The 22,616-nt window shown below is 40.7% G+C and overlaps 2 protein-coding genes across 3 annotated transcripts; one reads left to right on the forward strand and one right to left on the reverse strand.

The window, feature by feature from the left end:
* Window positions 1–523: 523 nt before the first annotated feature.
* ube2kb (ubiquitin-conjugating enzyme E2Kb (UBC1 homolog, yeast)) lies at window positions 524–4,342 on the forward strand. Its single transcript, XM_072463093.1, has 7 exons — window positions 524–725; window positions 1,381–1,474; window positions 2,292–2,350; window positions 2,424–2,506; window positions 2,587–2,686; window positions 2,777–2,905; window positions 3,053–4,342. Exons 1-7 carry the CDS (start codon window positions 663–665, stop codon window positions 3,125–3,127), a joined length of 603 nt encoding a protein of 200 aa, XP_072319194.1. The 5' UTR covers window positions 524–662; the 3' UTR covers window positions 3,128–4,342.
* Window positions 4,343–4,586: 244 nt separating this feature from the next.
* pds5a (PDS5 cohesin associated factor A) lies at window positions 4,587–22,340 on the reverse strand. 2 transcript variants are annotated; one of them, XM_072463768.1, is made up of 33 exons: window positions 22,189–22,340; window positions 21,268–21,419; window positions 13,730–13,933; window positions 13,562–13,648; window positions 13,388–13,485; window positions 12,386–12,512; window positions 12,225–12,305; window positions 12,010–12,150; window positions 11,759–11,874; window positions 11,551–11,645; window positions 11,314–11,459; window positions 10,855–11,006; window positions 10,668–10,781; window positions 10,505–10,586; window positions 10,382–10,430; window positions 10,168–10,307; window positions 9,755–9,870; window positions 9,281–9,386; window positions 9,046–9,206; window positions 8,822–8,945; window positions 8,588–8,746; window positions 8,186–8,254; window positions 7,976–8,112; window positions 7,780–7,903; window positions 7,500–7,704; window positions 7,315–7,429; window positions 7,116–7,248; window positions 6,921–7,040; window positions 6,761–6,823; window positions 6,529–6,674; window positions 6,356–6,437; window positions 5,992–6,281; window positions 4,587–5,013 (listed from the first exon to the last, which is right to left on the reverse strand). In XM_072463768.1, the coding sequence occupies exons 2-33, from the start codon at window positions 21,382–21,384 to the stop codon at window positions 5,010–5,012; spliced, it is 3,903 nt and encodes a 1,300-aa protein (XP_072319869.1). In that variant the 5' UTR covers window positions 21,385–21,419; window positions 22,189–22,340; the 3' UTR covers window positions 4,587–5,009. The 2 variants fall into 2 exon arrangements, with proteins under 2 accessions (XP_072319869.1, XP_072319870.1); XM_072463769.1 differs by lacking the exon at window positions 22,189–22,340 and adding an exon at window positions 21,987–22,097.
* Window positions 22,341–22,616: the final 276 nt, after the last annotated feature.

Raw genomic sequence — 22,616 nt, forward strand, 5'->3', positions numbered from 1 at the left:
TAAAACAACAACAACAACAACAACAACAACAACAACAACATCTGCACAGGAGCGTAACCGTCCATCTATCGACTTTGATCAACACTTTCACTATGAAGAAACCACGACTCAACATACATTTTAAATAAACTAAAGTTCTTGTGAAGAAAAAAAAGGGTTCAGATTCATAACCAGATGAGATCCAACTTCGAACAGTAAAGTATCAAATACTCTTCACATGTACCCTTCATCAGTCAGTAGAAATACAACCTTATATAAACCGTATACTTCCCTCCCTTCATACTTATTGGTAACAATAAAAACAGATTTGTTGGTTGAAAAACATTGAGTCCATGATGTACATATGGTGTCACACTATAGTAAAGTGTGTATATTATATGGTCGCTTTGACCACAGCGGCGCTGAAGTGAAAGAACAGTGCGGAGGTTCTTTATTATCTCTGTGAAAGTTCTCGTCACCGCACCGTTCACCGCATGTTCTGGACTTGTCCCGCTCACACACGGACCACACGGAGCTCAACCTCTGGTACAGCAGAGCGTGGACGAGGATCAGACTGTTCTGAGCCCCACACACGGACCCACGGCGGAAGATTAGACACACCGAGAGCGAGCGAGGGCAGGCAGCCGAGAGCAGGCAGCGGCGGCGGAGGCACGAACACAGCCATGGCTAACATCGCGGTGCAAAGGATCAAACGGGAGTTTAAGGAAGTCCTAAAAAGCGAAGAGGTTTGTATATTTTTAATGAATGTGATGTTGTCGAGTCGTGCTTGGCGCTATGTAACACACGGTGTAGCAGAGGCAGAGCTCACCAGCAGCAGCTCTGGCCTTTGCTAACACAACTTTAGCCTTAGCCTGATGACTCTTCTGTTTAGTCTAAACTACTGTTTGTGCGGAGGGTGTGTTCAAGAAACACCGGGGACTTCTCTGTCACACTACCAGGCCTTTTGTCTCTTATTTAACCTTTTATCATGACAATGTAGGTCATGGCTTAAGCTGTAATATCAACTTCTAACAGACAACTTCCAAATCTGTGAAATATTTTAGCAGTTAAACACAGTCGCTGTCAGATTTATGTAACTGGACATTGCCATATTCTCTATTAGCATCCCCTAGCAAGGTTTAACCAACAACTAGTGTTATCTTAAACTGCATTTGTGTGTAGTTGTGAATATTCTGTATACGAACAGTTTACAGGCTGCTTCCAGGCTGAACGTGATCAACGCTTAAAGGACTCTAGCATGAGCAAGCTAACAGTTGACGTTAGCTAACTGTTGCTAACATCAAGTGTTGCCCTACAACGAAAACATTGAACGTTATTACAAAGTACTTGCTTCTGTGATGAACTTTTTCCTCTGCTAATGTTTCTTTGTGTTCATTTTAGACAAGTAAAAACCAGATCAAAGTTGACTTGGTGGATGAGAACTTCACAGAGCTCAGAGGGGAGATCGCAGGTCCTCCTGATACACCTTATGAAGGTACTTTTGTCATTTGTTACCTTTTATTTGTCTAGTCCTTTTAATCATGGACTATTCAATGTTTTCATAATAAATAAAAACGACACAGTTCACATTTAGACATTTGCAGCACAGTTGTCGTGTACAAACCATAACAGTCCCGTGTATCAGTCACTTCATCCTTTGCATTCACCCTTGTCCATCATCTCACATGTCCCTTGTCCATCATCTCACATGTCCCTTGTCCATCATCTCACATGTCCCTTGTCCATCATCTCACAGTCCATCATCTCACATGTCCCTTGTCCATCATCTCACATGTCCCATGTCCATCATCTCACATGTCCCTTGTCCATCATCTCACATGTCCCTTGTCCATCATCTTCTCCTTCCACAGCTTCAGTCTATAATGAAATATTCTCCTGTTCTATTCATTATGACTTAGCTTGGTGATCTTGAACCAGTGATAAATATTTGTCATAATTTGACATTTGTGAAGTTGCAGTTTGTAAATTCATTTTGAAAAATAAAACTTAAAAATTGTAGAAAGTAGTTCTATTTTTGTTCCACAGGACAGTCCCAAAACACATAGTAATGATGTGCCTCCCGGGAACCACAGTTTGTCCAACTTTCAGCCCCTCCCTGTGAATAATGAACACTTTGACTCGGTGTTCACCCTCCTCACATTCTTCCAACAAAATTCCCTCCGAACACGGGACTTTGTAGTGCTTATCCGTCAAAACAAAATTACCCTCCTTTTCCCATTTAATTTACCGGTGTGTGTATATTTATAATTAGTAGATTTTACTTAACAGCTACTGTTGTCTTGTTGTTTTAGGAGGCAGGTTTCAACTAGAAATCAAAATACCGGAAACATATCCTTTTAACCCACCAAAGGTATTACAATTATTTAAACACTGCGTTACAATTTCTGTGCTGTTATTGTTTATTAAATGTCAATTATTTGTAGGTACGATTCATTACCAAGATCTGGCATCCTAATATCAGTTCTGTGACGGGGGCTATATGTTTGGACATCTTAAAAGATCAGTGGTGAGTATACTTTATTCGAGTTCTACACTCAACTGCACTTTTGTGTATGATTTACCCTTTATTCCTATTATTGTTCTCAGGGCAGCTGCCATGACGCTTCGAACGGTGTTGTTGTCACTTCAGGCACTACTTGCAGCTGCAGAACCAGATGATCCTCAAGATGCTGTTGTTGCAAATCAGGTCTGACACCGTTATCCTTCATGGTAAAAACTAAACTAAAACATTCCCTAAACTTTGATTTTTTTTTTTTCCATTCTTTTCTCCCAATAGTACAAACAAAACCCAGAAATGTTCAAACAGACTGCCAGGCTGTGGTCTCACGTCTATGGCGGCGCTCCAGTCTCCAGTCCTGACTATACACTCAAAATAGACAAACTTTGTGCCATGGGTTTTGATAAGGTAATGTCACTGATTACATGTTTTGTTCTCGTACAGTTTCCTTACTGTGGTGGTATATTTACCAGTACCTAGCTCACCTTAATGTATAATTGAAAAACACTTTTTGGGTTATTCTTATTGTGTAATCCATGTCTCTCTCACATTTAGAATGCAGTAATAGCGGCATTATCTTCAAAGTCTTGGGACGTGGAAACAGCAACAGAACTCCTGATTAGCAACTGAGTCTGGGCCAGGTCTGAGGATCCTGAAACCCACTCAGAATGATAGCAGCTCCTCCTGAGCACCATTCCACCATTGCCTTCTATTACACGGAAGTGTCCCCATCCGTCACAACAGCTGGTCTTGAGGTTTTTTTGTTCTTGCTACTTCACGTAGCTCCACAATTCTAAATATGCACAGCAAACAGTCTGTTCTTGAATACCACCAAAATTTGGATCTACATTGTACAAGTCTGAGAAATGGACAAACCAATATTTTTCTCTGGGCCTTTGGGAAATATCAATGGCATTAATCATCTCAATTTAATGAATAGGTTTTTGTACAAATCAAGTGTGTATATTAGAAAAATATTGGGGTTATACTTTTTTCTTACATTGCCTTTGTGTATTAGGCCAAATTATGTGGTGATGCTGGATTGGCAAGTCCTTAGACTTGAAAAACAAGACATTTCAGACAAGTGGAAATCCCCTAAAACTGCCAGTCATGAAGCACATTAAGTGTATGGTGAAAAACAAGAACCCAAAGTCTCAATGTGAGGCCAATTCCTTATGTATTTATATCTGCAAATATTGAGGATGGCGCCAAATCAGTGAGCAAGAGTTAAATCTTGCCCTTAATTAGTAGTTCATTATCAAATGTACTACTCTTTGTACACATCTTGCTTTATCACATTGCCAAGAACATGGTTGTCTTTCATGCAATTATGAGGCAGGACTTACAACGAGCAGAGCTAGTGTTTAGAACATTTGATCCAGGTACTCAAACGATTGTTTTTGTTGTGCTGAATGACTTCATTCAGGGTCGTTACTTCAGAGCTGCATCTCAATGACCAGTGCAAGACTTCCATTCGTTTTTGTGCAGGGCTTGGGTGCCAGGTGGACGCCCAACATAAGTTAGTCAAAATGTTCAAGCCAGGGACAAGATGCACACGTCGTATTTTGTAAATAAGATCCTTTGCAGACATCCTCACTCCAGAGCACCATTAATGGCTATCTATGTTTTCTATGAAAAAGGACAAAGGAATGCCCCGATTCCCTGTCTTCCTTCTGTTCCTTTATAGTGTCTTGCACGACAATAGCATATGAAATGAGACTTGCATCGGTTTCTCCATCTGGTTGAAATAATTTGCAGGTTTCTAGGGGACGCAAGCACCTGCAGTTTGAAGCATGGTTAATTTATTGTGACAGTCATGATTTTTGAATAAAAAGAAAAACCCTTTCCCATTGTCAGTCCATTTGTTTCTGAGAAACATTTACTTTATCCCAAACTAACACAAATGTGTTATATTCTTGTCATGTGCAAAAATAATGCTAATAAAAGTTTTGAAATCAAACTTGCACACTAAGAACCCCAAAAAAATTTGGCTCCCAAACAATGTCAAAATACACTTCCCCATTTAATAAAAAAAGGCATAAAATATTGCCATCTCCCAACACAAATCAAACCATCAAAAGTTCCAATATTTCAGTCAATTGTTAATAGTCATGTTTATTCAAAAGACTGGATATTTACAAATGTGTAAAACGTGAGCTCAAACAAAAAAAATACAGTGAGGAAGAGGTCAGGAGACATGAATTAAGATTCTTCCCAGGGAATTTAATAAGTGACAATAAACAGTTTAAAATGTTTGTAAAATGTCCATTTTGTTTCTCTTAAAAATGGCTCCATAAATGAAGCAGACAAAGAAAATTAACATGACTTCAATAAGACCCAAGTACAATGACATTTAAAACCCTCTATGATGACGATGTATTTAAATGTGTTGGCGTTTTTAGAGAGGTCCATCATGTGTCCAATAAAAGCTTTAGAGTCAAACGCATATGTAGGCCAGGGAAAGAGTCCAGCCCCTTATCCACAGTTTTGATTTCCCCTTGAAAACCCTAATTTACCTGCAAGAGAAAAGGACAAAACACATCTAGATAAGACGAACATGAATGAATATAGACAGTGCAGACAATGTGTATCTGTACAGCTGTGTACTCTTCACACAACAGAAAGGAGCACTAAAGTACAGTATGCTAGTATATAATTGCTAATAAAACTGCTATCATACATATAACCACACATTTGGCAAACATGAGCGACCACTCGTTTCCACGGAGCATTGATTTCATTTTCAGAGGAACTGTTTGCTCACAAGATATTTACTCTCCGCAGCTCGGCCTCGAAGCTCGAGTACGCAGAGCTCTCCAGGTGAGTTATGGGATCTGGGAGATTCGAATCAAGCCACCTCAAATTGTAGTTCTCGTGTTTACATGCATTTTCTAAATCCTGTTTAAATTGGAGTGTTCTGTGGTTCGCTCCGGGCACACACTGCTCCTGATGGCATCGAAGGATCAAATGTGGAAAACACATTTCCTCGGTGCTCTAAGTATTTTAGCGTTCACACAATTAGCTGCCATTGGTTATTTAACATAAACTGCTTCCTTATTTGCCTGTCGATGCAAGCCTTTCCACACAAACATCGTACACATATTATAAGGGAAATACAAAGGTTTAATAGCCAAGAGTGTGATGTGGATGGATTTGTCTGCTTTCTGCTTGAGGCGGACCTCAGAGCGAATAAGGAGAATATGATGATGTCATAAGTTCAGATGGAGGCAAGAGACACTTCCTTTTGGATCCTTTTGCCATGAAATATCTAAAAGGAGTGGTCAGTAGGAACTCATTGTGTTACAACAAAAATCAGCATTTTAACTATATTCATTTTAGCCGCCCACCCTCTGCATTAAATATGTTTGGCTGATGGATTATGTCAATTATATTTGGGTAGGTTTTCCAGCCTGCGACTTGGCAGTGTTAGAAACAAAACCCATGGAGCTTTCAGGAAAGTGGTAGTTCCCTTGGTATGTAGGAGAGTTTCCTACCTCAGGTCAATCTGTCTCTTTGTCCCTTCATCGTTTTGTTGTTGTTGTTGTTGTTGTTGTTGTTGTTGTTGCTGCTGCTGCTGTTGTTGCTGCTTCGACACCTTAATGTCGATGGACTCTGCCGGGTTGGGTTCTGCCGCCCTCTTCTTGCCTCTGCCTGCCCCTCCTCCTGGCGCCGTCCCACTTTTGTCCTTTTCGACTACAGCAATGCCAGTGGCCATCTTGGGGGGACGTCCACGCCTCTTTGCGGGCGAGGCGTCTGTGGAAGCGGGACTTGTGTTTTGAGCCGTCTGAAACGTGGGCAAAGTAGACGAGTTTAGAGTGATTCACCGCGAGTGCATTGCTGGATCGTCGCGCCTCGTACCTTCTTTGCCTCGTCCTTCTTTTTGACAGGATTCTCGTTGTTTTCTTGTGCTCGGCTCTCTGATGTCTGGATGGTGGTATTGCTGCAATAAACGTTACACACGCAAGAATAGTCAAAGATTGCAGATAACACAATTCTGTTTTGGCGGAAAAGCACAAGAGTATATTTTGTACCTGTTTTTGTTGATGGTTGTTGAAGTCAGAGGGGAGTTAGTGCCACTGTTGGTTATGTCTGAGGATGTGACGATTTTGGGAAAGATCCTCTTCCCCTGCACTGCGATAGGCTTGTTGACCGCTCCCAAAACAGGAACTTGTTTTGGCTTGAAGAAGAAGAAAGATATCTTAACTTAAACCTAACACTCAAAAAGTATATGCTGCAAAAGGCTGATTTGGAGAAAGTCTTAACCTTTCCAGTCAGCAGCATTTGTCTCATCTCAGCAGAAAGGTATTCTTTTTCATTCTGGAAGTCCTGTTTCGATTCAATTGATAATGCACACAAATATAAATTAGTTTCACACATTTCACAATGTCAGGGAATAACAATGGATAAAAACACATTCATTTACTTTGTCCTGGATAATAAAAAACTTGGAGGGTAGAACTGGGTCTTTTGGAGAGTCCAGATGACAAGCTGTGCTCTTGTTGGCAATGACAAAAAGGGCCACATCACAGACTATATACAGTTTCTGTAAACATTCAAATAATCTGTCAGAGTCTTGTTTTCATAATGGAACATTGTGTTCAACTAATTAAATGTTCACCTCATTGGCTTTTGCATCGTCTGGAGACTGAGCGTCTTTAGTCTGTTTAATGTTCTCTACCATTTTTCTTAGAAATGCGTGACTATTGTTTTCGTTCTTGGTCATCAGCACTTCAAGCATAAACCACAGGCACCTACACATGCATTCACATTATATTACAGAAGAAACACCAACGTAAACACACGTGGAAAATACTCACTCTTTTATGTCTTTGAGCTGGTCGTATTCTTGTGGTTTGGTAAAGTCCGGATCATGAGCCAGAAGATGGATCATGAACGGAAGAACATACTCAGGAAGTAGAGAGACCATCATTTCTAAGGAGAGAAAACATTGTATTATCAGACTATTTTCCAAAACAACATTATATTAGCACAAATCACCAACCCTGAGATGTGGGGTTCTGCTTGATGAACTCTCTACGGACGGAAATGTTTTTGAGGAGGCACTGTCGGGCGTGGGCACGGCGCTCCTTGACTGGGTCTTTGGCACAAAGAGCAAAGACTGCCAGGTACTCCAGAGGTAACACCAGCTTGACAAGGGCCAGGTGCAACTTCTGAGCAAAGATCTGCCGCACCTGGTAACACTCGTCCTAGAAAAAGACAAGAACATTGTTTTAATGACTTGAAATGACTTCATTATGAAGTGGCAATGTGCACAGACTTACATTGATAACAAGGCCACAGAGCTGAAACTGTTCAGGTGTAATAATGTCATGGTAACAGGGTTCTTGTGCCAGCTTCATAATAGCTCCTCCTGCCGCCAACCTCAGCCGAGACATGTCAGATTTGCTGAAAACACAAAGCCTTGATTTAAGTTTCACTTATCATCATTGATGATTAAACCCATCATATGTTATGTACCTAATCTTTTTCTGTTCGGTGAGGTCTCCTTCACTGACCAACATGGCGGACAGCAAACGAAGAGTTGAGTTTGCAGACTTGGATTGGTTGTTTTTCATTCCTAATAACCAGCGTACAAGAAGCTTGATGGCCTGTACCTGAGGGGAATTAGAACAGAATAAGAAATGAATAGAACGTTTCAAGTAGAAATTAAGAAATTAAAAAACTTACTTTTGCCAAAACCTCAGGTGAGACTTCTTCATCTGTCGACCACAATTTCCCATTTTTGTTTCCTACTGTCTAAAAATAAAAAAATAAAATGCAAAATCAACTTTGCAGCCTGATACTCAGTAATGTTTAGACAATATTATTGATATTATAGAGTGGCTCCGATCACGATACCCATCTACTTTGATATAGTAATGGAATTTATTTTATTATTAGGAAAATATTAATTCCAATCGTATAAACCATAGGATGGCCAGAGTTTTGTTGGCAATTTTAAAAAGAGTGTGTCATGCACACATTTTGCAGAACATCAATCGTGTTTTTTCTGCCGTGATCAGACCATCGAGATCGACGGCCTATTGATCCAAGCACCTCTATTATTCCCCGTAAGAATATCATACTAACTCTGTCATTCATGAGCAGGTCCTTTACAATAAAGTTGGCCACAATAGACTTCATGGGTGAAGCAAACTGATCTGGAGCGAGCATCGCAATGTGTCCCAGGGAGACGAGAGGAGTGATGAGCTGCTCCGGGACGTCTGCGTTCAGGCTGCGGGAGAGGGGCTGTGGACAACATACACTCATTTGAGAAACCATAAACCCTAATATTAAACAACGTGAATACTATCACTGTCCTACCTCAAAGATTTGTGCCAGCTGCACTTCTTTGTTGTTGAAGATGGCATGAATGCAGTTAACAGCTTGTTTAGCTTGATGAGGAGTTCCACGCTTTGCCTTCTGATGCAGAATGGGAATCAGAGTGCTGAAATAAAAACAATGCATGTTTTTATTTACTATAGCCAAAGCATTTCCTATCAATTAATTCAGATTAGATATATGGTATTATTTTCGGTTAGTCTTACGATCTTATCTGTGGGAGCTCGGCCTCAATTTTCTGCCCAGTATTCCTAAATATCTGGATGGCTGCTTCAGCCACTTTGTCATCCTCCATCTTTAGACACTGGAGTAAAGACTCGTAGGTTTCTGCAGAGTGGAAGGCAGTTGGATGAGTGAACGACAGCACCTACAGGGGAGGATAAAAAGACAATAGTTTTAAAATAGGGTTTATGCTTATCGGACCTCACTTTTCTCCTGTACCTTGAGGAGTTCCAGACCTGCGCGGATTGCAGTGTCTGGGGTGACACCTTCCTCATCGTCATCCGCAGTTCCCTCAATAGATTTGTTCAACAGCTTGACAAGGGAACTGAAATTAAAATCAATATTAGATCAATATTATACATCAAGAATATCAAACCCAGAATGTTCTCCCTGTTAATGGTTGGAGATTGCATTTGCACGTCACTACCACTAGGGGTCTTCATAAAACTACAAATAAAAACCCGGCCAGTTCAGACTGTCTTAAAGAGAACTTTTTTTCATTTGGATCAAGACTGATAATTCCCATGGAAACGACTGAAAAGAGAAGAGAAAATTCACTCTTTTACAGCAACCAGAACAACAACATTGTGAAAAGGGCCTATCGTAGTACATCCATAGCAGTTTATCTTCTGTCTCACAGGGGCAATGACAAACTAATACATATAGGAGAAATATCTACGCGTAATGCCTCACCTGATGGCTTCAGAGTCTATATGGACAGGAGCAATGCGTTCCAACAGAAATTTGACCATCTCTAGAAACGGGTTGGAGGGCTGTTTGGGAAATGTCAGCTTTCTTGTGATCTCTCTCTGCAAAAAAGCAAAAACAACATTTACACCAACATGCTTTTTGTTTATGGCATATCCTCAGTTCTCTCATCCCCATTTCACACAACACTGCCCTGTCTAATAAAGCCTTCTGGCCCAAGAATCCTCAAAAAAACCAAAAGAACCAGAACTGTGTGATGTAGGCGGGCATAGGTGAAAACAGCCGCCGTTCCCGGACAATACTGGATTACTCAAACATCAATCAAAATACAACTTAGAGTGAAATAGCGACGAGGAAACTCTGCTGTAACAAGGTTGAAAGCTCATTAAAGTTCTTACCACGCAGACTTCGGCCTGTTTGCACGAGCACGTCGGACTGATCAACATTTCAAGTTGTCCTCTGAGCTTCTCATCTTCACCGAGAACCTGATTGAATTTCTTCATGAAGTCTTGGGCTTTTCCAGCATCGGGCAAATTTTCTGAACAGAGAATATGTGTTAATGAAGTCGCAAACTAAGAAAACACATCAGGCAAAGATGAACGCTAAACTTACTGGATATATTCATCAGCTTCCCGAGCATGGCCGTGTTATTGGCTTCGGACTAACACAGAGGTGGAACATGGTGAATACGACTCCTTTCTGAACAGAACTGTGTAGAACTACAGTGATACTCACCACAGGAAGCTTGTGCAGATCCAGCAGCTCTTTGACGAGGGCTCGGAGCATGTTCTGACACTTCCACATCTCATTCAAAGCTCTTCAGAGAAAAACAAATGTAGAAGACAACCGTCAAACAGACCGACAACAACGCGCAGTTAAATTCACGGGTTTTACTGACTTGACAGCATTTGTGTCCAAGCAGGCATAGAGGTAATACAGACACTTCATCTTTTCCTCCGTGTCCAGATTGTGCGGGACCATGTACTGGGCAAAGATCTTTTCAACTAATAATCTGAAGAACGCACACATGTTTAAATCAGCCACTCGGATGTACATTTAAAACAAAAGAGCAGGGGGGGCCTCACTTGTCGTCGATGCTGTTCTGATAGTAGATGTGCAACAGTTTGTCTTTGATCCAGCTGATCTTCTGGGCAGTGTCTTTACCGGCCTCGTGATGGAGGCAGTATTTTTTATAAAGCTGAGCCAAACCCATCATCGCCTCTTTACGCACTCGCCACTGTAAGAGAGTCAAGATAAAAGACTTGAACACAATGACATAGTGAGATAAAAACGAATATACCGTGTTCATTACTTAAATAGAAAGACATTATTTAACATTTAGCCCGTATCATTATGAAGATACTGCTTGGTAAAGGCTGAACATATCACATTCCTTTGCATAACTAACAAATATCTAACAAATAATCGTGCTTCAACTACTGTAGATTGCACCTTTACAAATACACAGGGCTTTGTTACAACAGAAGATCGTCACAAGCGTCTTTACGTTGGGGACTTCTGCGTTTCCTGCACTCTGAGCTCACCCTCTTGTCTAAGGTCCGTTCCCGTACAAATCCCAGCAGCTGATCATTGACCAGGTTCAGGTCCTTCTTTCCCGCGTTGATGATGGTGACAATGACGTCGTGACGGATGGCTTCTTCGGGGTCGTGGGACCGTACTTTCAGGAATTCTGATTGGAATCGAGCGAAACGGTTACGACGACATTTTCGAAACACGTGCAAGTCTTTTGATTGTTACTTCTGGTTTGAGCGGCGGCTTACCCGTAAGGTCTCGAGCCAGGTCTGGGTGATTCATGAGACAGTGGCTGGCAAATTTCACGCACTCCAATCTCACGGGGACATGGATGTCGTTGAACCTTTGAACAGTTATTCACAAACGTGTTCAGAATGACGCGCACAGAATGACATTGCACTGACTAACAGAGAGGGAGACGGAAGGGTTTGAACCAGAACCGTGTGCGGGACTCACCGGCCTAAAAAGCACTGCCACAGAGGCCTGTTCTGAGACGCCAACTCCGAGTCTTTGACCCCAAACAGCTTTGCCAATAACCGGACGACGGCCAGGCGCTCTTCACCGTCATTGCTCTGTAAAACAAACCCGTACGCGTCATTCGGCCCAGATCAAACGCTATTATACAAATGCAATGTGCCGCGTAACATGACAGAAACATGTGACCGATGCGGACACATTTGTTGAGTTGGTAGTGACGGGTTAGTTACCTTCAGTTTAAACTCCAGCTGAGGCATGACTGACGTGAGCAGCATTGGGTCGATGGAAAACAGCTCTTGGATGAGGTCAAACACGTGCTCTGAAAGGTCGCTGACTGATGACTTGCCCATCACTAAAACCTGATTAAAAAACTATGGAGACAAAGGGTTAAGTCAGGTCAACCGGTGCAGTGCAGAACGCGGTGTGCGAGCGTGGCCGTCCTTACATTTGCGATGCACGCCTCTATAGTTTGGACCGTTCTCTTCAGCAGAGTTTTTGCAAGATCGTACGCTTGTTTGTTCAAATTCTGTAAAACATGATTATGATTGTGACGTCATCCTCGATCAAAACTGTCGTGTTCGGTTTAGTCGGGGGGGTCTTTTCTACCTTGTGTGCCGGGATGAGGTTAATGAGGATGGTATCGAGCAGCTCTTGAGTGACTCCGTCTCCCTCCATGATGATTGAACTCATCAGGTCCATCATGTGAAGCTGCACTTTCTGGTTATGGCTGTTACTGTGGACATTGGAAATCAAAGGCACACGTCTAGTTTGATTCATACAATGATTAGAATGTTAATATTTATGAGATGGAATGGAAACGAAACACAAGACTTGGATCAAGTCTTTATCGCAAAAAATAAACAGTTTTGATTTTCAGGGTGGGTAAGTAAGTAAGTAAGTTAGTTAGAAAGGGTACGGTCCTTAAGTCGATTAATTGGTCGTTGGCGTCTTAGTCGACCAAATATTTATTTTGTCGATTTAAATATTTAATTAGGGTTATATTCATTTACAAAGACATCAGCAGAAATGAGAATCCACGGAGTGAGGTCGCTGGGTGGTGACTGGACAGTCTAATCAGCCTTTTATTTTTTGCGCGTCAAAACTGCATTTGAGCAACAGATAAAATATGATTTGTGTTCAAGTATGTAACACTTCTGTAAATAAAATGTAAAACTTAAACCCTTCATCAAAAATGCTGTCCATGTCATCCATCATCTGCCTGGATCTTTTTACATTGTGTGATGTTCTGGGGATAATTCAAATTTTTAGTTCTCCTTTGCCTTCATTCCAGGATTCAGACTGTATTTGTAAGGAATGTAGGTTTGTAAATTGCGTAAATGCAGCATTTGTAGCCGCTGTACAGTTCTTTAGTGATGGGCAGGTGAGATACTTTCACAAAACGCATCATGTATTAATTACATTTTATAGGTTGATTTGTGCAGCACATTGTACGGTCCCTCCATTTCAAGTTAAGACGTTTTAACATTATACTACTGTGCAAATTAAAGCATAAGTAGCAGTAGATTTTCGCTTAGTCTTGACTAGTAATCAGTATTGAGAGTAGTAGTAATAATGATGGATGAAGTACTCAATCTAGCAGTTACTTACTTGATAACAGAGAAGAGCGTTTTAAAAAGCTGGATAAAAATTTCATTGCAGTCCTCCAGTTCAAAGCATATGTTGTAGGACTTAACCCAAGCCAAGTTCTAAAGAAGGAGCAAAAAACATGTTTATAAGTTATAACCACTGACAAACTCTTTAGATGTACTCATTCATAAATACCTCAAGCAAGTAGAAGTATCTGTTGAACTGAGGACTCTTGGTGTCTTCCAGGCCTTTGAGTTGTCGAGTGATGAATAAAAAAATATCCTATAGGCCCCAACAGACATGAAAATGATCACATTTAAAGCATTTCTGTAGTGCATCTTTCCCTGCGCTCGGTTACGCCACCTTGAGTTTGTCGTGGGAGGTGTAAGGAGCCTCCGGGGCGTAGATCCTGAAGATGTCGGCCAGACAGCAGGCCACCAGGAGGCGCACGTCCTTGTTTGGGTTTCTGAGGAAGAATTCGGAGGCCAGGTGCAGCGCTAGGCCGAGGTACTGCTGCTTCTCCTCCTCAGAGTCTTGGTCCATGTCCATGTACGTCTTCACCACCATCTTTTGATGCGACGACAAAAGAATAAGAAGAGGTTTCAGCATTTGTTCGAAATGGCCTCGACGTGACGAAAATAATGCACCAAAGCGTTTGCTCTGAAGCCTTTTATTATTGCAAAAGAGTATTTATGAACATACTTTAGAGTAGAGCGTGACCGTTCAGTTTCTCTTTAATGTTTCAAAATGCCTCTCATCCCAGTGTCACGCTACGCTGAATGAAATACATAAAAATCATTTGAAAATAAATGATGCGTAATGCAGCTCAATCAGCAGATGATAAACGTTGTGTGCTGGTTCGAGTAATCAAAGGTTCTGTTGTATTAGCTTAGCAGTTCATTCACACTTCTCTCAAATATTAATACTCCACGACATGTTGAAAATGTGAATTGAACATGACCTTTGTACATCTGTTCACTCAGGGCAGGGTAAAGCGGACGTGTTTGTTTACATGTTCAATCAAATCTGTTACCGTCTTTTTTCTGGACCTTGAAGATTATTCACATTCCATGCAAACCCAAAGTCTGATACGAGTAATCAAAGAGGCCATGGACAGGAAAAGATTATTCAGATTATTTTGTGTTTTACATTACATTTTACTTGGCCCACTGACTCACAGGTTGGCGGTGCGATTCCAGCTCCCACAGATGAATGCAGCCTTTATATCTTTGGGCAAAACACTGAATCCTCCTCATCCCAAGTGTCTGTGTGCACTGGTGTGACACCGTGTAGTTTAGAGCTCTGTAATCATGCTTAAAATGTCCACTTTGAACAGAATCCAAATATTAAAACATAAATCTCAAAATTTGTCAGAAAAAATGCCGTTAAACATTTGGCCATTCAGCTCCATCAGTGAACCGGGATATGTTTGCATCCATTTAGAGATAAACCTTTTCCCTCCCGTCATTTGAGCAGAATACTGCTTTAATATTACTTTAACATTATACTGGACGTAGGGCTGGGGAATACATTGAAAGTCATGTGAAATCCTCAATTATTGGGGAGGAGTTTTAAATCAAGTCGGTAAATCAGTAAAAACAGGAAACAACGTGGTTTTGAGCAAAGGTCAGACTTGAGAGACATTTGATTATTATCTGTGTAAAATGGCACAGAATAAAAGTCTGTAAAGTTTATGAAAAGACCAAATAAAGAGTTTTTTATGTTTTTTTTCTCTGATGGCCCAGCCCTAACTGGAAGTAAATTCACTTCGTTGTTACTTTAAAAAAATTTCAGAGTAACAAAAACGACAAGCTTTGAAGCGATGGATTGATGCCAGTCATTTGAATCTGTAATAAAAGGTGCCCTTCATACAGCATGTGTTTTAAAAGGTCATTACTTTGTTACTGTAATGACACGGCAGTGCGTTGAACTGTGACTGCAGGAAGAATGCAGCGCCGTGTGGGGGAGGGGCAGCAGAGCGCAGACTCTAGTCTGCTCAGTCACCGCACCTTCAGCAGACAGTTTATTAAAAACAACCGCGTGCACCGCAGGCTGATATTGAAAGTAGATGTATCATGCTAAATAAAATAGTATGAGCGTTTAAAAAAGCATCTGGGATCCACCTAAGCAAATGGGAATACTTGTATTTTCCCCTCAGGATGTTTAAAAATGATAAAGACAAAAATACTTGTAACCATGATTGTCCTGTTGGCATGATGATGGTGGTTATTTTTGCATTTTCTGCAGTAGGGCACATCTTTTCAAGAATTTATGAAAATTAAGCTAAAATGACTTTAGTACACAAACAGACAAAATACTTCTAATTAAAACTTGCTTTTTTGAGCGCTTGCCCTCCACTGTCTAGAACAGTACAAGATTTCTTGAAAGGCCAAGACCTCTGGGCCCTGAAACAGTGTTGGGGATATTTAGTTTGACTCTTAAAATGTTGTTACAGTAAGGGTAGCACAAAACATCCAACACTGGTTCAATAAATTGAGTTAATACAAAAATAAATGCTAAAAAATGCTAAATGCTTTACCAACATTGTGTTACAAAATTGCCCATCCAGGACTGAACTAGAATTAAACTAGGCCTGGACTAGTACCAGCCAGGTGTGAACTAATCCAGAATCAAAACCAGTCTAAAACCAATCCAGGTCTAAACTAGCACTAACCCAGAAATAAACCAGTAAACAAGACTTGGGAGGGCCTGATTTGGCCCCTGGGCCTTGTGTTGTGAATAGCCCTGGTCTAAAGCAAGACTTGCACTGACTGTAGCAACAAAAATTAAACTGAGAGGAGAGTACTTAATGAACAGTCCAAAGCAAACGTTAGGACAATCTAACACGTAAGCGGACTGGAGTACTGAGTCTACACAAGGTAAACTAGCAGGGAACTTTTCAGCATTTAAAGTTTGGCCAAATGCTCTAATCACAAACTATTTTCAGTGCAATCACAGCGCTCCTGAAGCCAACCCTCCCGAAGCAGCAAAAAGGTCCCACCCTCTCCTCCATGGTCACATGACTCACACGGTCACATGACTCACACTATCCCACCCACTCCTAAGTGTGACAGGTTATTATTTAACCAATAATAAGCAAGAGAGATAGACCAATCCAAGCGATGCATCAGGTCAATATTTGCCCTTTTTGTGTGTGAAAACATAGGCCAATATTTAGTAAGGGCTGACCAAAGGACATATGTAAATCTTTATTTGAACACTTTTATATGAAGAGGGAACTGCTCAAAATGTGACACTTTTATTTCATAAAATAATTTTAAAAAAGTACCGTTATTATCAAAAAAGTACTATTACTATTAAAGTACTAGTAATATATATACGCACACACACTTCACTTCTTTACTGCAGTGCATGAAAATCAGTACAAAATTTGATATATTTTTGGCTTATTGACAAAAGAACACCGGACGTGACGCTCTGAATACCGGACGTGACGCTCTGAATACCGGACGTGACGCTCTGAATACCGGACGGGACGCTCTGAACACCGGACGTGACGCTCTGAACACCGGACGTGACGCTCTGAACACCGGACGTGACGCTCTGAACACCGGACGGGACGCTCTGAACACCGGACGGGACGCTCTGAACACCGGACGGGACGCTTTGAACACCGGACGGGACACTCTGAACACCGGAAGAGACGCGCTGAACCCCGGAGGGGACGCTCTGAACACCAGAGGGGACGCTCTGAACACCAGAAGGGACGCTCTGAACACCAGAAGGGACGCTCTGAACACCGGAAGGGACGCTGAACACCAGAAGGGCACATTGCCGACTGAGCCAAAAAATGTTCTCCCCAATGAATGAAAATTGTGGGTCCATTGTTTGGTCCAGACAGAGTGACTGGTCAACACCAGAAAACAAAAAAGCACTTCACACAGGAGACTCATTTACAACATAAAAGGTCGGGCACTCCAGTTTTAAACCAAGAAAAGTGAAGCAAAATCAGGTGGGGGAGAGCATGGACCTTTCTGCGGAGCGCTCTCGCAAAGTAACAAGCAACGAGCAAACCACGGATCGCGCCATAGGTTCCCAAGTTTAGACATGAAAGAAAAAGTCAAAGTGCGCTCTTTGGATTCAAAAAAGGACAGCAGATTTTTTTTTACTCAGTTGAGATTAGTCTTTAATTAGCTTTGCTTGTAATACACAGAACAATCCATCAAGAATCTTCGTAAGAGGGAAAAAGTTGCGTGTCCCAGTGAATGCGTTTCCCCCCCCAGGACGTGCTGCTGTTTTCCCGAATCAAAACTCATGACCAATCAGAGCACTCCTTTGACAAAGAGGTCCGCCGCCAATTACACTTGCTGTAATTTATCCTGCGCACGTGCTGCAAGACAGACCAACTTAGAGGGCTGATGACGCTTTCTAAATCAAACAGACACCAACAGCGCCATACTTCATAGAGCTGACGGGCGGACTGGTGTTAGGCCTATGCTACAAAGCTGGCTGAATGTATCCTGGATAAACTTCTCTTACTCAGATAGACCCAGACATGAGCGTCTCTGGATAAGCAGCAGTACAAAGAGTGTACACAACTCGCTCGGTCAACCCCTGCTTTTCTGAATGAAGTCGTACACTGAGCAAGGGGTGGAGTCAGCGCTAAACGACCAATTAGCACAAAGAAGTGAAGAGCTGCAGACTTCAAACATGAGGAACTGTCAGCCATGATCAGAAAAGATACAAGGAATTAAGAGACAAGATACAATCTAAATATAAATCCGCACATAATGTAAAAGAATATGCGTTGTTATTTATGCGCTTCCTCATTTTTGGGCACTAAGGGGGGTTATGGGTTCAATTCACGCTAGTTAAACATCAACGTCTAAGGTAAAGTCAAATTTAAAAAAACTAGGCAGGTTTCACTGGATCACATGACTACTCTGGCTAAAGGCACAACAAACGGAATAGAACTCATGCTCCTGGCAGTTGGAGACTTAGAAGAACACAATATTTATCTAACAAACAAGAGGGAAATATCCATAAAGGAGAATCCGGTCTAGCAAATGTTAAGCCTCCATCTTTAACTGTTTGAAAGTTAAAAGTTAAAAACTCTTATCCCATGTCCCAAGTGACCAATTTAATTTTACGTAATTTTATAACAAAACATGTGTTTTTCATTGAGATTTAGTCATTTCTAATTAGGGCTGGGAAGCCCTGTGTCCTTCTCGATTTGACAGGACCCAAGATACAATAATATCACAATATTTGTTTATTAGGCTGAGCAAAATAATATGTCTGTTTGCCGTAACCCGACCGACCCGGTATTAAACTAGCAGACTGAAACACGAATATCAGCATTTTTTCAAAATGACGCCAAATTCTTTTATTTTACTAATATTTCGCCAACTCACCGACCGTTCTTTTCAAAAGCGCAGTGTTTAATAACCTAATATCTAATATTTATCGCTAAATTTGACCTGCGCTTTGCATTCTGGGACATAAACACGCCCAGCAGCGTCATCACAACAAACATGGCGGCACCTGTGTCCCCCCGCATTTTGGTAGCATTCGCTACCAAAATAAAGGATAACGGCGTACAAAAGGTCGATTGAAATATCTTAAAATCGGGAGATTGACTGTTGAAGCCTGACCCCTGGCGGTCACTCCGAGTCAAAAAATGGCGACGATTCGGATCTTTTTTTTTTTGCCTTCAAAGTGAAAAAAATAAGAATTTACCTACCAACCAACCACTTGAAAAATGTTGGGTCGGGTTACAGCAAACAGACAATTTATTTGGGGTAGCCTTATATTGCAGATGACATTCTGCAACACGTCACAATTTTTTAATTGTCCTAATTTAATCAACCTGCACCCCATTTTAATTATCAAACTGTAAATATGTAAAATGTTTAATTATAAATACATTTATTTTCTCTTAAGAAGCAAACAAAACAACAAGCGCAAAAGAACAAAAGTGTATCGCTGTCATTATTCAATTATATAAAAAATTACCAAAAACTACTCATGGCAAATGAGTTTTGTAACGCCAAAACAAATCATAACAGCAGTTTCCTTGAAGCGCGATGAAGAGAAATAGAGAAGCAGATTAAACAACACAAAGTTGTATTCATACAGCAGGCAGCCCATGATATCGACACTGTATCACCAAATTTTAATATCACAATACATAGATATTTTAGCGCATCCCTATTTCTAATCATCAAAGATCAGCTTGGGTCTTAATCGAGAGGTCCACAGTCAAACCTACATGTTCTAAACACAAGGGATCAGAGTTGTACAAGAATGTACATCGGATCCAAAATTCTAATTTGGAACAACTTTGTTTTTGGTGAAAGTTCATAATTTCTTCTTATGTTTTGGACATGTGAAAAGTCCCTGACCCAATATTGACAATCGACTAGTGAGATAGTTATAAACGTAATGTCATAATGCATCCTCATCAAATCATCTGGAGGTGAATTTTCTTGAATTTACACAGAAATCTTGTTTATTTGGTCAGTCTCAAAACACCTGCCCTTCAACGTTTGATCAACACAATCCATGAAGTTCCTCTCTGTTTCAAGTCCTGTGTGTTTCATGTCTTTTCTCAAATGCAACCACAACACAACTAAACCTTGGGACAAAACACAATTCCCATAAACAAGATGAGACACAAGATTAACTCCACAAGAACGAGAACATGCACATCATTAATAAACACATACATTACGTCTTCATTGGGCCTTGTATTCTTATTTTATAGTTTTGTTGTAATGGTAATTTTTTTTGTTTTTATCAATGGCTTTTTAAAGAGGCATAATTCACCAGCGCTTAACACTTTTTTTTGTTCATGTAAGATTATTCTCCACAATCATGAGGCAATTTAATCCCGACCCATCCCAAGTTACTATTCTATTTAGTTTTTTACAAGCCGTCTGTCCAGAAAACTGACACACACAATATTTTCTGTGATTCTACAGGAAATATCCCGATTTAAGTGTCCAAAGTTGTTTACAAAACCTAAATAATGCTCAATATAGGCATGAGTATTTTGCTAAATTGCTCAATGCTATAAAGTATACACAAAGCATGTAAATCAGGTAAACAAACATCTGAATAAAAACTTTGCATTGTGTATTACAATCAGGGTTCTTAGGACACTGAAGGCATTAGGGTTAGTACAAAAGCAGTGGTGATATATAAAAGCATAAAAACTAGAATGGGTCACAGATACATGTCAAATATTAACAGATCATTTTTCAATTGCATCTTAGAGATTAACAGTCTCACAGAAGCCATCCTTGCCATATCCGACACCAGCGTTTGATTAGACCAAAGGTTATATTACATATAAAAAGAAAGGTACAAATGCCCTTCTGCTTTTTGACCAGATGATAAACCCCTATCGACTTCAAACACATGCATTTTATCAAGACCATACAGCAGTTCACAGCAGGCTAACAATAAATAATACATCATTAAATCTGGTTCAGATTAGAGGTGGGTAACACATCAACATTTAAACGGTATATCATGAATGTTCTTTTAACGGTGTGCACAATTTGAATATCAAGCACATTGTTTATTGTAAAAAATTATACAAATGGGGATTTTCAAAGTGTATATGGCGCCATTTCTGCACTTTTGTGATATATTTCACATTTATCTGATCATTAAACCTCAACTAATATATTTAAAGTTATGTTTGAACACATTTAGATTGCCTTGAATATTGTTATGCTCCAGAAAACCATGTCAATATTGCCCAAACCCTAGTTCAAATATACTTATATTATTTCTTGTGTAGCTTGCTGGGTTTGGGGGTAAAACAGTGTTATTGCATTGCTCAATTTGTGGTTCAAACACACACTTCCCTTAGTTAGAGTCTCCGTGTGTCTTTTACAGGGAGTTTAATGAAATATAAAGTGTTAGTTCACCTTTAGTCGCTTCACCATCTCATCATTGCTGATTTTGTCGGTGATCTCCTTGACTCCGGGGGGATACAACACCACCTTCCCGTCCCCGGCCGCTCTCTGTTGCTGAGGGAAGTCCATGCTTGTTTTGGATGAACACGGTCTTTTACTGGCCTCTATGGGTCACAAAACAAAAGTTCAGTACGACCACACCACCACTCTTGACCAAAATCAATATTATAACACCTCTCTTTCCAAATAGCATGTTAGTCCCCCTTGTCCGACTGTGCGTGATGCCCTACGTCAACTTTTGTAACAGCAACATCATAACAAACCACACTGTGCGGCACAAAAGCTACAGCGTGAGCTACAATCTCCAACAGAAGAGCGCAGAACGAGAGAAATCATCCTTAAAATCACAATGTGTTTTAATACTAATGCAACTGTGGCTTTCGTGGCATGCTCCAGTGTTTTGTTATTAAATTAGCTCCCCATCGCATCACTTGGCTAATGGTTAGCTTTTTTGCGGGAAGGAAGTAACGTTAGTAGCAGCGAAAAGTGGCTAAAATGCTAACGTTAGCTTAGGCCGCAAACTATTCAGGTGCTCACCACAGATCAGACTAAGCAAGAGGGAAGCGCATAAATGCTCATATTACTTGTTCATTTAGCCACGTTTATTGCTCATGTGTGAATTTTAAATCCAATTCAACTACTTTGTTAAGTTTAAAATAAGGCCAATTTACTTGTGACAGTATTTCAGAACTTCAAGCATCGCTGTGGACTGCCGCTAGTTTACATGCTACGGCCGCCCTGAGCCTCCTCTCCACAACTTGCCATCACAGATGCTTTTGAACACACCAACAACGCAAACATATTTACAAATTGGTCATAATGGTGCGCCAAAAGACGTGGCGCACAAACAAACAGTTCCCAGCACGTATTTACCTTTAAAGTAGGCCGTTTTAATTCATTTGTATGACACAGGTTGGTTTTAGTTTTCAGCACAAAGCTCTCCGCTGTCCGTCCAGAGTGAAGAATGTGTCTAGTGCGCCCTCTGCAGACTGACTGCAGTACTGCAGACCAACCTCATGGCGGGAGATTTTTCCATCTGTAATGCTCTTCATAACAATTAAAACATTACATGTTACAAATTGGATCTGTCGTATTTTTAAATAAAATAACACACACATCTGTTATTTACTACAGATGAAACACTTTCTTACTACTATACTTCTGATCGCTTGATATATACCTTGACAAGTGACTTGTCACGAGTCTGTAAACACTGTTTTTAGTTTAATGCACGTAACACGCGGGTATCACTGAGTTTCACCAGCATTAACCATGCGTAATAACCATAGTGCTCTTATTCT

Source organism: Eucyclogobius newberryi, unplaced genomic scaffold (genome assembly GCF_026437365.1).
Source record: "Eucyclogobius newberryi isolate DKJ021-1_F unplaced genomic scaffold, fEucNew1.0.hap1 SCAF_4, whole genome shotgun sequence".
NCBI lineage: Eukaryota > Metazoa > Chordata > Actinopteri > Gobiiformes > Gobiidae > Eucyclogobius > Eucyclogobius newberryi.